General features: G+C 46.2%; 2 protein-coding genes across 2 annotated transcripts in view; one reads left to right on the top strand and one right to left on the bottom strand.

The window, feature by feature from the left end:
- The window catches only part of WDR91 (WD repeat domain 91), a 16,081-nt gene extending 12,482 nt beyond the window's left edge, over positions 1-3,599 (bottom strand). The window contains exons 1-4 of the mRNA XM_082751449.1: positions 3,406-3,599; positions 2,478-2,657; positions 837-1,043; positions 176-259 (exon numbers count right to left, since the gene is read on the bottom strand). Coding sequence (XP_082607575.1) covers positions 176-259; positions 837-1,043; positions 2,478-2,657; positions 3,406-3,528 — 594 coding nt within the window. The 5' untranslated portion in view covers positions 3,529-3,599. The remainder of the gene's footprint in view (positions 1-175; positions 260-836; positions 1,044-2,477; positions 2,658-3,405) is intronic.
- On the top strand, positions 3,527-16,933 carry STRA8 (stimulated by retinoic acid 8; the record flags this gene model as incomplete). Its single annotated transcript, XM_082752062.1, has 9 exons — positions 3,527-3,667; positions 3,747-3,941; positions 5,542-5,617; positions 6,605-6,689; positions 7,087-7,236; positions 9,918-10,200; positions 11,522-11,598; positions 13,364-13,475; positions 16,859-16,933. The coding sequence occupies 9 exons, from the start codon at positions 3,527-3,529 to the stop codon at positions 16,931-16,933; spliced, it is 1,194 nt and encodes a 397-aa protein (XP_082608188.1).

Here is a 16,933-nt window from a genome sequence, read left to right as displayed (position 1 = left end):
CGGTTTGCTGGAGACAGTTCAAAGACAAACCAAAATAACAAAGGATTTCTGCAAGAACGTCCCTTGGAATAACTGCACTAAATTGAGGAGATACAATTTGCTTGGACAGACAGAACCAGCTTCACAAAACTCACAGCCTTATAGTCAGCAAGTATGGAGTGACTTCGGTTCTCACCTTATGCCGCAAGGATTCATTTTCTTCTTGTATGAGACTGCTCCTGTGACATTCAGCTTCAAAGTTCAAAATGACTGGCACTGGTGAGAAATGTTAAAGAAAAACTCAAGGCAACAGCTTGTGCACAGCTGGCTTAATTCTAAAAACCAGCACTACCAGGCAACACAGGCCTCTGCAGTGTGGGACAAAAGACTTACTGCTAATGCTGAGCTTCCCTACTATATTGGGCTGTCACTGCACAGCTTTGTGAATGGATGCCCCCAGGAGGGTCTAACAGGAGAGGCTGGTTTAGTTATGGGCGAGGACCCAAGGTTGCATGCCTGTTTTGTACGCCAAGTAACCAGGAAAAGCGTTTCATATAAGATTTCTGACTGCTCTCCTCGTCACTGGCATAGGGATGAGCTCAGCATCAGCAGCAACCACAATTGTTTGTGCCCAGGGAATATAACGTATCATCAGGTAATTGAATAATAACTATTGAAATTGAATAACAACTATTCCGACATCCTCTGGTAAACACCAGCTTCCTATTAAGGCTTGGCTCTAAGCAATCACCTGGAAGCAGAAGGTTCTGCAATCCTGTATTCTTGGCACCGCTGCTGAGAGTCAGCATAACACCAGGGCCAGGGAGATTTAACTCTTAGCTGCAGAAAAGGATATGCATGCACTGAAATAAGACGCTCAGGAAGTTGTGCAGGGACACGATGAATGTATCTGCCCACTGGCGTGAGAAATACGTGGCAAAGGTGGGGTTGGAGTCTGGGGCAGGGAGGAAGGGCAGGACAAACCAATCCTTCCACTCCGCCTGGTTCTGGAGCTCGGAGGCCTGCTTGAGGAAGAACTCCTGCGCCTTGTCATTGCGGCCGCTCTGAAACACAGGAGAACAGCGCTCACACCTCCACTCACAGCTCTGCACGGGTCCTAAGCAGCAGTGCCTGATGGACACCCTAAGAGCTACCGCTCAGAATTAAGGCTCGTGTGAGAACAAAAGAATTGCCCAAATGCCAGAAGCTCCCAAAGGCGCTTCATCCAACATCCCTTCCAGTCACCACAGTCTTGTTTAAAGGCCGTGGAAAATCAAGCTAGCTCCTTGGCAATTTCCAGCTAACCCAGTGCAGTTTGTCCACCCACATAAGACACAAGTGGTGACATACAAGCCCAAAATATGCTTCAAATTACTCAATTCTACCACGGATGTAGCCTGAAAAAAAATTGATCTGATTCGTTATCCAGACATGACGATCACACTCCAAGGTAAGCACAGGGCAAGACAACAAAACACGAGAAACCATGCTTCCAGAAACATGCGTTACATTTTGACTCCTCCACCAACATCCATCATTTCAGATTTTCAGTCCAGGAACGGAATCGAGGTGGAAGTACTGCTCGTAAATTGTAAGAAATTAAACATGAATTGTTGACAGGTGTTTGTGTACCCTGCTTGCCAATGCTGTGTACTATCTTTCTTTCACTTTCCTAAGGTATCATTATTTTCTGTTCTATTCAGAGCAGACAAAAACACTTTCACTTTCTCTCCCACATTACTTGTCCAGATTTGAAGCTCACATCTCCCCTCTCTCCTCCTTTATAAACTAAAAGAGAACTCCAACTCCAAATGTCCCTTTTTCTTCTTCTAGACCTTCCAGCTTTGTTGATTCTTTAGGAACCCCGGTCCCTGTAAAGACTGGCTGAGCCCTGCCAGCAGGTTACAGCGGAAGGAATACCAACAAGCCCATCTGTTGATCCCTAACGCTGCAGAAGGCCCTTCTCTACCCTACTGCTGCCTGCTCAGGCACTCCTTATTCTACAACGGTGCAGCTGATTACACTTGCCTACGTAGAGATTTTGTTTTTTTGACTGTTTCCTCAACTTTAGAGGACTACTTCAAGCACTGACCTTGCCCTCCCGTGTTCTCAGTGAATGCCCCACGAGGAGACATTTAAGAGCCTTATGGTCTCTGCTGGTATCCATGTCATTAACAGAGCCTGAGCAGGACTGAGCTGCCAGTTCAGCCATCCCATCTGCCAGGGCCTGAGCCTGCCTTTGTGGCTGAGCAAATACCTTGCTCCCAGCTAACCATATTCCCCTCCCATCTCAGCTTCCCTGTCCTCCTGCCTGCAAGCCCATCATGTGAGTCTGCGTCAAACTCTTCACCACACTCTGATGAATTCTCATGAATTGCTTGTCCCTGACCCACCAGGCGGGTCAGAGGCTCTCAGGGTATTTCCTTGCTCTGGTTTCAGACACCAGGATATTTTTTTTCCTTAAAATCAGAAGCCTAAAAAGATTGAACCACCACCACCTGAACAGTATGGACGAGGTAGTATCGGAATAAGCTGGTTTTCAGCTTGTTCACCGTGGGCCGGTACACGTCTTCCAAACGGCTGAAAAGGCGCCGGTCCAGGTAGCTCCAGTAATCCCGCAGGGCCGCCAGGTCGTAGCTCTGAACAAACTGCTGCAGCTGGTCCACTATCTTGTCCACCTGGAGGGGGCAAAACGGGGGAGACCGCAGTCATGTGTGGGCTGTCTGGCACGCGAGACTTCCTGACGCTGAGGAGCTTTAACTCCAGGAGGAATGCCACAAGTAACGCGCCAAGCCAGGCCGTATGCATCGGCTGAGAGACCACGGGCAGTTTTTGACAAGATTACATTCTGTTAAACACGGGTGTTTGTGGCTGCTTTTTTTTAAAGCAAGCAAGCAAAGCGTTTCCACTTCTTCTAAAAGCTGACGGGTAGCGAGGCACCAGGAATAACATCGCTACGTGTTGAAAACTCGAGCGCGGTGCTCGGAAAAGCGCGTTATTTATAGGCTAAAGGGAAAAACGGTACCGAGCCAGCCGAGAGGGAGCCCAGAAAGAGGAAGAAAGCCCCGCTGCACGGGCAGCTCTGAAGCACTGCGAGTGCCAGCTATTAGCGGGACACGGCTCCCCGCTGGCCCTTCTGCGGTGCGGGCGAGGCCCGGCGGCGATGGGGGCGCCCCGTGCGGCTGGGGGAGCCCTGGGGGCCAAAACCTGCCCCCAAAACACAGGACCCTGGAGCCCAGGCTGAGGGCGGCTGCTGAGGCGGATCCGTGCGAGGCTGGGCTGCCCCTCTCGGGACCCCGCCTGCCCCTCTGGGGCCCCCCAGCCCCTCGGGACGCCACCCCAGCAGCTCGCCCTTTTCCACCCCCTTCCCCCCGGGCCCTATTTTAGGCCCCCCCCCGGCGCCCCGCGGCCCCGGCCCTGCCTCACCCGGAAGCCCTTCTCGCGGTCCGCCTTGATCTCGGCGTCCAGCTGCTTGAGGGCGGCGGTGAAGCCGCGGAAGAGCAGATACTCCCGCACCAGCTCGTCCGTCCGCTCCGCCGCCGCCGCCATGGGGGCGCCGCCGGCTCCGCCCGCCTCAGCGGCGGCGAGCGGCCGCCCGGCCCCGAGCGACGCGGCCCGGCCCGGCCCGGCCCAGCCCTGCGCCGCGCAGGACTACAACTCCCGGCGCGCCCCGCCGCCGCCGCCCGGCGCAAGGCACGCCGGGACTTGTAGTCCTCCCCGCGCGGCCGTGCGCGCAAACCCGCCCGTGCTCTCCCTCCCTTCCCCAGCCGGCGGCCGCAGCCCGCGTTTTTCCCCTCGCTCCCATTGGCCGCCGCGGGGCCGCGGCCGCGCTCCCATTGGCCGCCCGCCACGTGCGCCACGTGTTGCTGGGGGCGGCCGGGCAGCGCGGGATGGGGCGAGGAGGGCAGCGCGGGGCCCTGCGGCCGCCGATGGGGGTGGCGGCGGTGCCCGTAGGGATGCCGGTAAACGCTTCGTTCCCCTCCAGGCAGCTCTCCCGGAGCCTTTTTCTTCTTTGCAGCTGCCAGCTCATCCCGAGCGAGCTGTTGGCTCTGTGGTCCGGGTCACGGGCTTGTCATGCGGCTCGTCTGCACGCTTCTTACGCTGTGTTCTTTTTGCAGCTTCCTCGTGGCCGTGTTCCGGAGACAAATCAGGGGGTCCCATGATTAAACTGTCTTGATTTCACAGCGTTTCGGTATGGAACGGGAGGTAGCGGGTTCAGGGACGGAAGTTGTTACAGGGAGGAGAGAATTCATTCATCCTTTGAAGTGCGTTTTGTCCTTAAGGGACTGAGAAAGTTAAGGCAGGAAAAAAAAAATAAAACTAAGAAAAAAATAAACTAAGAAACTACTTAATCAAAAAAAAAAAAAAGTTTATAAAGAAGAGATTAAGCAAAAGTGCTACTGAAAAGGTGGATAGTAGTGTACCCAAAGCAGAGGAAGAACTACGAGGATTCCTCTTCTCAGCTCTGCCACCAAGCCATTAGACGGGTTACTTCCAGTTTTCTGGTTTGTAAAATGCTGGTTTAAGATGAGAATCATCCTTGTAAAGTGCCTTGTGATTCTCAACATACTAAATGCTGCGCTGTGGGGCTTGTGCAGACAGGGCCCCTTACGTTTTGTGATGTCTGAGATAAGGGTTTGGTTTGCCGTGTTCTGAAGGAGATGCAAGTTAAGTTGAAGTCACCATAACACCCGAAACCAAGACTAAACGGGTACTTGTTTTGTCTGATCTGACCATGCTATTTGCACATACCAGTTCTTGGAACTGCTGTTTCATAGTATCGTGCCCATCGCATGACTTTTGGGATCCAAGGAAGATCAGTATCTTCAAGGGCTTAAATACAGAAGCTTACTCCTAAGTCTAGTGCTTAATGCCTGGCTGAAATAACTGGTGTGAAAGCTCTGCAAGGTAGACCTTCTGTCTAAGGTGACTGGATGGTCTCACTGAGCATGTAAATCTTGAAATATTTTTGAGATGAGTAGGTATGTTTAAAGGCATCGGCCGTATGTTCTTCACTGTGCCTGCTGTAAATGCTGAATGAATGATTTGAAGCATTGAAGTTACTCCAGTTCACAGCAGCGTAGCTGAGAGTAGAACGTGGCAAGGGCTCCTATTGAAACCCTCATCAGAAGTGAATGGTAAAGTCTCATGCCTTAAGTCAGCAGACATCCAACAAGCCATGCTGCAGGCATGGGAGTTCTGGACATGCTTCAAGGAGGGAATGGTCCAAACAAGAACATTTGCTGGTGAGAGATCAGACTGAAGTAGCAAATGTCTACATGACTCAGTATTATGTTAATGTATTACATAACGTATTTATCATATAGAATATCTATATTCTGTATTTAATTTTGCGTTGTTGGTGGTTCTTTCCCCTTCAAATTAGGGTATAGGAAGCTCATGAAACAACACAGTTGTTTCCTCAGAGACGTTGAGATAATGAAGAAAAAGTGGGGAAAAAAAAAACACCAAGGCATGTTAAAACATGAATTTAGTCAGAGCAGAGAGCAGTCAGTTCTGATTTCTTTTTTTGTTTGTTTGTTTGATTTTTGTTTTGTTTAGTATCAGGTTTTGTGTACGTCTAAGAAATATATCCAGGAGCTGGAGCAAACCTTGGGTTCTTTGCTGAAGATGAAAGGTACTGCAAGCTTTTGCCTGGATGTGGCTTTTATTTCTTTGTTAAACAGAGACGGGTGCGTGGCTGCTCCCACTGAGGATTGAACTTCAATGTGACTGTAGCAGTAAGTGAGGGGCAGCACAGTGTCTACCAACCTACTGAGCGCTGCACCTCAGAGGTCCCCAGTCATTCCGGGGCCAGGCGGAGGAAGGCAACAAGTGATGCCTGCTGTCCCACAGCAGCAGGCACTCGGGGCAGGGGCTGTCCGATCACCCCATCACCTCCTGCCCGGCCAGCCTGGGGCCGGTGTGGGTCCCCAGGCTGTGTGCATGGGCTGCAGGGGCTGCAGGAGCATGTGTGCTCCCAGCCACAGCACAGCGGGAGTCTTCCAAATACGGTCGGATAGAAAAAGCACGTTGCTATTCATGCAACTTGCACCTCCAGTTGTTTGCATCAATTACAAGTCACAGAGCAAACTCTGAACCCGCATCCTCAGGTAACCTGTAAAAGTCACAGGCAGGAGGAGTAGTTTGCCAGAGCAGATTTGAAGGCATCACAAGCAGTGGGGCTGGTTGAGGAGGGTTCTGGGCTAAACTTCCCCTTTGATTTACTCGCATATATGTACAATTCATACTGTTGCTGAATCACAGAGTTGGTTGTCAGGAGTTTTTGTGTGCAGTTTGCTCATTACATGGCAATCATGTAACTGAATTGACTGGTACTTGCCTGGCTGTTTGATTTGCTAATTGCTTTCACCATCAGTTCTGTCATGTCAATGTCATGAAGACAGCATGAGATTCTGAGTTCCTCAATGCTCAGAAGCTCCCAGTAATGCCAGTCACATTGTAGGAGAGGCAGGGGGGTCTCATTTCACAGCACTTTTGCCTAATGAAGATCTCTGGCTCATGAAGGACCAGTTGTCAGAATTACTCTGCTTGATTGGGATTGAGGATGAGAGGGAAGCCGAACGCTCCACTGATATGACAGTTTCTTTTCTGCTGACAACAGAGTCCTTCAGTCTGGAGGAGGGGAACCCGTCCAGCCTGGGTGAAGTCAAGGAGGAATATGTCAAGGGGTACTTCAACAATCACAGGTAAGGGCTTATACCAATCAAGGAAACAGGATAATACTTTGCATTTGCTTCCATTCCAGCATCTCTGAGCCTTTCTGTCATTGTTACTGAATTTCTAAGCAGAGGCCTTTCATCATGAGGAAAAGATGAAGAGATTTCACATGGACCCCTGTAGTCCCATGTGGTGCATGAGCACTCTGTGCATCTTGTTGGTCTCATTTCCAATCAGTGCTTGTATTTCCTTCCCCTCCTGCACAGCTTGTCTCCACCACAGACCTCATTTGCTTGCAAAGCAAAAGGAGGAGGGAAAACCTGCTTAGGAAGAATGGCCCTGGACTCTGGAGTGACCATGGCAAGGCTATTATTAATCCAGTTAAGAAGTTGTTTGTGGCTTTTTTTCCCTGTGTGTTCTTTTCAGCACTGCATCACCCTCAGGAGCTGTGAGTGAGAGTGACTCCATCTGGTATCTGTTACAAGAATGTGAAAAACAAACAATGGAAGAGGATGGGAAGCCAGTATTCAGCCAGTACCCAGGCGCTTCATCCCCAGATCTGGTGGAATTTGAACGGTAGGTGCACCCCAACTTGCCTTCAGTTTTTCCATTTGCATACACGCTGCATCCAGTCACTGCTGTACGTGAAACCCTGCTGGAGCCTGCATCTGCCTTGCAGAAGCCTTGTGCCAGCAATTTTGGCCCTGTTGGCAGTGAAGCTTGAGCACCTCCCAGTTCCCTTGCCCATGGCTGCCATGTGAATGGACTCCGGGCATCCTGTCAGCCCCCTGCTCTCCCAGCCTTGGAAAATCCAAGCAGGTTTTTTTCGCCCATTCTCAAGAAAGAGTGGAAAAAAATGTTAAAGTGTGTCAGTGCTCTTCTAGAGCTTCACCACTATAGATTTACGTGGTTTCTTTTTTTTTTTTTTTTTTTTAATTTCTTTGAACTGGGTTTTTTTTATAAATTTGTCTTGGATTATTCATCAAAATGAGGCTGCAGCTCTGCCAGCAGATGGCACCAGCCTACCGCTACTGTGCCCTCTTTTGCTCCTGCGAGAGCCGGAGGTGGCTGTAGTGAGGTATCATTTACAAGACCTTGAAATGTGCTGAATCAAGTTTTTCTGGGGAAGGAAGCCCTACTTCATCAAAGGCTGCGCAACGGAGCCATAAACACTTGTCTTTCCCCTTCTTCACTGACAGTATAGACAGAGCCTTTATAGGGCTCTGTGGGCTCCTGGCACTTACCTTGCAGTTTTATTGCAGGCTGCACTTGGTTCACAGCTAATTCTTCTCACAAAATGATCAATGACAACGTGCATAAAATAGTAGGGAGTCTTCAGCAAACAAAACAGCTTCTTGGTGATAGTCTGGTCCAGTTATTTGGGCAGCACCTGAAAGGCATTGAGCTTCTACAGAGCGTTTCCTTCTAGCCACGTCCTGCAGCTGCAAGCAGTAGGACTAGGCACTGCTCCGTCCTGTGCAGAGTGTGGTTGTGTCCTTCCAGCTGGGAAGGAAGTTGTTGAGTCATGGTTTGTCCAAGGTTAATTTCTTTAGCAAGCAGTCTGATGGTGATTCATGCTTTGTTTGAGAAACTCCAGAGCCTTTGTTTGGAGCTGTTTGAGAAACTGCACAGAATTCTTGGTGAGGGCAGCAGCTGACATGAGACTGCTTATTCCCCCTACGGTATTTGCCATAAAAATGTTGGAAAAGACTTCACAGCGTGGAAATTGGAGGTTAAACATGTTTGTGTGGGGGATTGCTTTATATTTTCAATATCGGTTTACTAAAACAAGTATTTACAACAACCAAGAGACAGCTCTTTGGAGTTAATTTCTTGTGCAGTAGTTGAGTTAGTCAGGAAATGTGCCTGACTGGGACAACTTCCAGGGAATCATCCTGAGCCCAGTAAAACTTAGTAACAGTGACTGCTGTTTATAGAGCTCTTGCTTTTTGCTCCTTTGAACTTGTTAGTTTCATCCGAGAAGCTCTAATCATCTAATAAACATAAAATACCCTTTAGTGCTGCTTTCTAAAGTAGGTGTCATTACCCCTGGTTCAGTGTGCCACATGGTGCTAACAAGAAGCAGGCTCTTCCTGTGTTTTGGTCACCAGATTGAAATTACAACATTAATGTTCAATTGGCAATTTTGTGATAGACATCACAGAAGTCAGTCTCAGGAATGCAATTCCTCAGATGTAAGGTGGAGGAAACTGAGAGCCCATGCCCTCTCAAGTCAGACCTTCCAGGCCAAGTTAATCTCTTTCTGTCTGCATGTGTCGTACCTAATGCATCAGGGTATGACCTCAGCCAAGAGTTAAGAGTACTGCAATGCCAGTAAAAGTATAAAAAGTGACTTGCAGTGCGAGAGCCTCAGGATACAAAGGCAAGTATGCAAAATTTATGAAATGCCAGAATGAGGTTTGCCTATGCAACAAGTACAGCCCGTAGCAGTCTGGAGCTTCTGTTCTGAGGCAATCCTGCTGAGGCTCTGGCTGGAGCCTGCTTTTTGCAGATGAAATCTTGGCAGAACGGAGTTGCTAAAATCTTCTGGCAGTGTTGGGCAACGTTCAATAATTGTATGAAGTCTCAGAGGGAGAAGTCAGTGAAGTAGTTTCAGATCACAGCTACTCCCTGCTCTCCTGATGGTTGTGATGGCATGACAGGATCTTTCTGGGTAACAGCTACAACAGTCAGGTCGGTTCAGCACGGCAACTTTATTAGACAAGTCCATTAAGGTGTCAATTCAACTGTTTAACAACAGACCTTGCACAGTAGTTACTGATCTGCAAAGTCAAAGTTTAACATTACCTCAGATTAGTAATTAATTATATCCTTGGCTTACCTCCCAAGTAGAAAGCAGTGACTCAATCCCAGGGAAGATTCCTTAGCTGGCATCCTGAGCTAAAGGGGGATCACCACGTCTGCTCTGAGACCAGCTGGCTCAGGCAGGAGTGCTCAGAAGGGCTCAGTTTGTCAGCATGGTTTCTGTTATCGTCTGTGGTCCGCTGTTTCACAACGGTTTGTTTCACTTTTAGATTTTCTAAAACTTGACACGAGGAACTGCATCTTGTGCAAGGGCGAAAGTCATTTCCACCACATATATTGTAACAGCTCAGCATTGACTATAGCCGAGATTGCAACTGAGTCAAGCCTTTGGTGTTCTGCTGGCACTGGATGTCTTGTCCCTCCACACTGATTTACAGCAGATGGCTGCCTGATAGCTTGGTGTTGAGATGCTCCTTTTCCTTTTCTTACAGGTACCTGTATGTTTATAAGCACACAGTAGACCTGCTGATAGAGCATGGAGTTGTTTGCACTAAGGAGGCACCTCTGCCTGTGATCTCCATGGCTATTTCACACCTCTGGCAAGAACTTTCTGAAGAAAGGAGAGACAGCGTCTTGCAGTACTGTAGCCAGAGAGATTTCCTCCTGGATCCGAAGGCTGCTTGCCAAGAACCTGCATGCAGTGATGGTGACATGAGGGACAGTCAAGGTAACAGTGAGGAAGCCAGTGGTTCCTCAGTCTCCACACCAGAGGAAGTAAGTGCTCAGTAACACACATCCTCTGCTTCTGAAACCCAAGCCAAGTTGCTAATTGGCACTGCAGCTTTTAATTGGAGCCATACAGTAGTTGTAATTAAGCTTTCCCAAGACCACTTGAATGCATATGTGGAGACAATAAACAGTCTGAGTAAATGTCTGCATTGAATTCTCTCTTAGTAAGATAAAAAGCAAGCTGTAGGAGTGCTGTGGCAGTAATCCTACTGGTCTTCACATACCTGTGGAGTTTCTGTGCTAGGTAACAGTTTAAAATTTGCTCTAACTTGCCCAAGAGTCAGGAGCAGGAAGGAGGATTATACAGTTGCTGTCTTCTGCAAGTCCTCCAAGGAGGACATGAGTTAAATGCAGAAGAAATGCCTGGTTTCCCAAGACTTGCACTGTTCTTGCCTGCTTTTTTTTTTTTTTTTTTTTTTTTCCTCCTGGTAATCAAAGCACTTGGTAGCCCTGAGAAGGTATTTGTAGACCAGTTTCAATGATACAGGACTAGTGACTGCCCATTCCATGCATTTCTGCAGAGCCAAGAATTCAGCGACTGTGTAGGCCAGGGCATGTGTTTAAGAAAAAAAAAAAATAGAGAGATCAAATAGCAGCCAACTCTTCCTAAACCGATCTGGAGCTCTGATTACTTAAGCAACTAGCTGCTCAAAGATGTGTGTAATTTTATTAGTTGCAAGGGAAGGACAGAGGTTCACCTTTGGCAGATAAGTACATTGCATTGACGAGCTCTTTTTGAGTCACAGGACACTTAGGCAATTCATATTGCTTACCTACTTAACAAATGTCATGGGGATGTTGCATGTGCAGTACTTTCTGGCACAGAAAGTGTGTGATCTACGTTATGGCAGTGTGAACTAATGAGCTTATTGGTCTGTCACATGGAGAATCCAAACTCCTTTGTAAGCCAGACAGTATACTGGAATTGGATTTGTGGAGAATGGCTGATGCAGCTGAGATCCCCAGCCATAAACAATGCCACAGCCCACAGTCAAGTCTGAAAAGCACTGTTAAAATTCATGTTTTTACTGATGTTTTGGGAGATGTAATGCAGGTCTAATGCTTGGAAGTTGAAGCACAGGCCTAAGGGAACGGACTAACCTTGTGTTCCTAGTCATGAAATATGGTTACTCCTCCTTATTCCTGTCTCCGCAAAACCCTGTAGGTTTACTGTAGCAGTAAACATACCTGTTAAATGGAAGGAAGGAATATCATGCTTTTAAAGACTTAATTATTAAAAATTATGCCCTAGGTAAAGCTGTTTAGTGGCTGGATATATTGACATTCAAAGTGTTTTCCCTGACAGGTAATGTTTGAAGATGCGTTTGATGTTGCTGCCGGTTTCCTCAACACAAATGAGACTCGGGGAATGTCTAGCCAGAGGTAAATTACAAACCCACCCCTTTTATGAAACAGAATGACTTAATAGCTGACAGTCAATACTCCACAGCAAGTTTTCATGGAATAAGTCAACAAGCCTAACTCTCTTTTTTATGTCTAACTTTTAGTAGATGGTTGAAATAGTAGCATACAGCAATTGTGCTCACAATAGTGCTGTCTATTAAGGTGTACGAGTCGAATGATTAATAGGCATTACAGCAAAACCAGGAAGCTTTGCTTACTGAGGCTGCCTGGTCACTTTGGGATAACCAGAGCACTCTTAGCAACTCTTCCTGGTAAATCCAGGAGTCCTCCTTCTGGATAAATGGATAAACCTTTTTTTTTTTTTTTTTCCCTCCACTCTGCATAGCTTTACATCTTTCAAATTACAAGATTTGTAATGTTTTCCTTTTCTCTCTCACTTACCAGGTCTATGAGGACCATAAGACATTCGCTGGATAAGTCAGCTAATCATGAACTGCACTCTCACTTAATGAGACAAAAATAATATATTTTTTTAATAATGTCTCCCTTAACCTTTTTCAAGTACTCTAATTTCATCAGAAGGAGATGATCAAGCTAAAGTGCGGTTGACCTGAGCAGTAACATCAAAGAAACACAAGACCTATTAAATAATAATAGGTCTTTCCTCTGCAGGTCAGATCACAGTTACCTAGGAAAGAACATGTCAGATACAAAACTGCCTTTGATTTTCCCATTAGACCAAAGAAAGAAAAGGGTTTCTTTCCTCAAGAGGAAAATCACATTATGACTCCTCTCTTATGTATTCTTGCTGCTTAGTCTCAGTTTTTTTTTTCTCTTTCTAAGTAGTGTTTTAATCCCCTTTTTGACCCAGTTTTTACTTATTTTTCCATACTTAAAAATGCACGCATCTTTAGCATGCATCTTCACTATTTCTCCCCAGTTCCTCTTTGCACTTTCAGGACAGCATGAATGGAAATAACTTTGTTCAGACTGTTGATCAGAATACTCTTGAATACATCATACAGCTTTAACAAAACATGCATCCACTAAATAGTGTTGATTAGGTCACAATTGCTGTTTGCTTTTGAAACAAGAAAAGCATTCATTAATACTGCAGTGTATTACCATCATCTTTGCAGTCTTGTTTTAGCCCCAAACTAGATTAGTATTTCAGTAGACAACATTTATCCTGTTCGCTTCTTTTTCCTATCACCCTATGCCTTTTAATTCCGGACAGAGGTGTGGTAGCAGAACTTTGTAAGATCCCAGGGGGAATATGGAGGTGAGGTGCAGAGTGATGATCTGAGCTTGTTACCAAAGCTGCCCATTACCAAACTTGCCAGTGACAGCTAACGTGTCATTTCATGACCACGTTTTTATTATGTTCTCTCTCTGACTTTACAAAAGAAGTCAGTGTTGTTCATCTGAACAAGCCTACAAAATAGACTACCAAAAGCCATTGTTGCTCTCTGTTACGACGGCTGTATACTTTTCCCTAAAACAGTTACCGCAGCTGTAATGTATCAGTGGATCTCTTTGTTGTGACAGTGGCTTCTTGTACTGCAGTTCTCTGTTCTTCCTCTCATTTGTATGTAGCGAGAAGGTATTGTCTAACACCTCCACTCCTCCCTATCTTTTATATCCATTGTCTTTATTATCAGGTTTGTCTTGAAAACAATTTAAGTCATCTTTAATTTATAAGTAAAATACGGAGGAGGGAAAGTAAGTAGGAGGAGAAAAGAGGGAATGAGACCTTAAACATAACTTTGGGTTCCATTTCTAGTTCAGCATTTGCAAGCTGCACTTCTGAAAATCCAGAGGATGACCACAGACTCTATCTGCAGATCACTGAGTTCCTAAAAAGCCTTTTCTTTGCTAATGCACAGTTTTGCCAGGTAAGCTTTGCCAAAGGGTTCCTTAGAGAAGGAGCAGTGTATTTATGTCACCGTCGGACAGGGATTTGTGTTTTCCATGCTTCAGATCATATCGTTCAGCTCCTTTTAAAACAAGAGGTTGGAGTTTATCACTTCAGATGTGTCAGTCCAAAGGTCACTAGGGTTGCCTCTGTAAGACACAAGGTTTGAGGTGTCATGCTCAGAATCTTACTAAAAATCCAAATGATGTGAGGATTTTTTATTATTACTGTTTTATTAATTGAAGTTGCAGGTTGAAAAGCTGGAGTGATCTCATGTAAGCAGGTAAAGCAGTGCCTGCTCTCTCCATAACTCAAAGCCTCTTGATTCTGAGCTCAATAGGGACTGCCTTGTGCTTTGTCTTGGTGCCAGGTTCCCTACCCTCAGCCCCTATCTGGCAGGCCTTAAGAGCAGGGTAATTATGCTCTTAAAAGAGAACAGCTCTTAAAAGAGAGCAGCTGCTGTGCTGTGCCTTACCCTCAGCCTGCTGTTGCAGGTTCACTGAGCCAGAAGTCTTTGTGTTTGCACTGTTCTTCCTCCTGTTCTTGTCCTCTTGCCAAGGAGGTATCTGAGATCTCGCGCGTGGGTAGAGGACCAAAAGGGAGAGATCCCTCAGCAGGAACATGCTTGTTTGGGCTCAGAGTCAGTTGTGCCTCTGTTCAATGGCCACTGTTCTATCTTATTTTATTTTTTGCTATCATCTAGCTTCCACCTGCTCTTTGTTACATGAGCAGATGTTCCTTTAAAGAAAACAGAATGTTTGTGATGAAGGGTAATTGAGACCCCCCCCAAAAAAGAAACCACAAAACAGAAACTAGTATTGCACCACTTCCTAAAATTCTCACATAATGATTTCTGTGTGCCATTTGGTTCCCACTATCTCATGGAGATATTAGCATTAGAGGGGGTACAGAGCATGGCAGCAGACGCAGCAAAAGCTATTAAACAGGAGCTACCAGAGTAGGATTCTTCAGCAAAAAAAAAGACTTGATGGGTAGCATGAGAGAATTTTGATCCTAAATGGATTTGGTACACAGAATGATTGTTTATTGCTCTAAGACCAAAACTAGAAAGAACCCACTGAAATGATAACAACATAGTCCAATCAGTCTATTGGCAGTATACCTGAAAGTCTAGATGCAATTCCCAGTTCAGAACCTCCTCACAGCAGTGTGCCAGAATGCAGCAGCATGTATTGTGGAACAGAGCATATTGTGTGCTATATTCTTGCATTTCTTGTCTAAACATCCACTCCTGGCCATTGTCAGAGACAAGGTGCTGATCTACACAGCCCTTTGGTCTGTGAATTACTGTGTTCTGCATAAACACAAGGCTCTTCCTGTGTTTATGTAAATGACCATGAACTGAAGATGCTTAGAAAAGAAAGATCAACTGTAGGCAAGATACAGTATTTTTGAGTTACGACTGTCATGCCTTAGTGCTGATTTTGTCCTCCTGCTTGGTGCTGTACTGTTAAATGTGAGCCCAAGCCCATCTCACAGCTCCCAGACTGTGGCATGAGTGGTAGTGAAATACAGCAGATTGGCAGTTGACTGAGAACTGCACATCCAAAAGGAAGTAAAAGACTGTGTGCACTTTTTTTTTTTTTTTTTTTTCCCAGGACCTTTTGGTTGTTTGTGATGACACAATAAAAAGGGAGTTTGAGCAGAAATCACCCAGGCTAGAGAGTACTGATAATATGAAGGTTGCGATCTGTTTTGGTTTAGATAACTGCAGTACAGCACATCTAGAGAATCCTGCCAAGAAGGGGGAAAAAAAATACAACTGACAAGAGTTTTTTTTTTGTTTGTTTTGTGAGCAGAAATTCAGCTCTGTCTCTGAGCAAATAGTTGGAGGCAGTTAGGGAAGTGACTGCTGAGTGGGCCGAGGAAGCATTTCAGCTAGCTTGAAACACTGACTGGCAGCAGCAGAGTGCTCAGTGTAGGCTACACAGCTTAGCCCAGAAATCGGTTTACACAGGGCTCTGGAAACTCCTGGACTTGTCTGGGTTACGAGACAAGTCATTTGCTTACCTTGTGGGTGTGACTGAGTCCCTGCAGACCGCAGTGCCCATGTCGGTACACCAGCCCAGGAGTTTGGGCAGTGCCGGTGGCATAGGTTATCCCAAGGTAAGTGGAGTCCTGGTGCACTGTGCACACACATGGTAGGTGATACAGAGGTGGGCAGCAGGTAAGTACTAAGGCAAGGTAACCAATGTGTACTTGACTGGATGTGAAAGGCAGCCTGTGGTTTCCTGCAGAGCTGGTGAGGTGACACATTTTATTGCTGGTCAGTATGTACCAGTTCTGCGTTACGCCATTTGCAGTTAACTATCCAGGTACAAAGTGTTGGGTTGTGTGTGCCTGCTGTTTTGTAGTCGCAGCTCCACTGAGTGCAGCTCCTCTTGAGCTGCTGCCCTGGTGCTCAGGGCTGCCAAGGTCACGCACCCCAGTGATGTAAAATGCTTGAGAAAGAATCACACAGGAGGAGGGAGGAAACCAATGGACAAAGAAAGGGAGTGCTCTTAAAAGGACTTTGGCCCCAAAATGACAACAGGAGCGTGGAAGCTACATGGTACAGAAATATTTCTGAGCGTGAGAATAGTTAAACACTCTTGTCAGCTGTCCAGAGCTGTTGTCATGAGACAACATAATAAGAGATGCTAAGCAGTACAGGTGCTAAAAGTTTATTTGGATTGAGGTTCAAAGTTTTTAAAGTATCTAAGTGAAAGTCTGCTTTTTTTCTAAATTGTATTGAGTACCTTTGTAACTTCAGATGCACGCTTTCTTTTAAAATTACAGATTTTAGATGAGTCATTTTGCAAGCAAGAGCGATTTAGTGCTCCTTAAGCTATACGTTTTATAAATATCACCTATTTTTAAAAGCAGTCTTTCCCTGACAAGTCTTGCATCAATGCAGAAGGTGGACTGGATTGATTGCAGACACAAATGCTTTCATCTCATAGGCTTCGATTTCTCAAGAGCCACTTATGCTCTCTGAGCTGGTCAAGAAGACTATTTCCTTCGATTGCTAAAAGCAGCAAAGCCTGAAGTCAGTAAAAGTTGAGGGCTCGAGGAAGCTCTCGTATCTTCAGAGCGTGTTATGTGACATGCTTGCTACCACAGTCAATAACACGAGTCCAAATGATGTAAGTAGAGGCAGGGTGAAGCCCTGTCGTTTTTAGAGTGAAGTTGGTTGGGAATCTGAGACATTCTTTGTCAGGCACCTCAGGCACTTGAGTGACAAGCTGCTGATTCAGAGAGGCACATTAGCTGACACCTGCCAGCTTGACCAACCAATCACTTGGAAACACAATCAGCTCCTCTGTTTTTTAACCTTACCTGGCTTTGGGGGGGGCATTTCAGGAAGAAGATCTTCAGTTTGATTATGAGACTGTGATGCTGAGGTGCACTGAGACCTTCGATGATGAAGATTTGTAA

The sequence above is a fragment of the Aythya marila genome, assembly GCF_965140915.1.
Source record: "Aythya marila genome assembly, chromosome: 1".
Taxonomy (NCBI): Eukaryota; Metazoa; Chordata; class Aves; order Anseriformes; family Anatidae; genus Aythya; species Aythya marila.
This window is presented reverse-complemented; position numbering and strand designations above follow the sequence as displayed.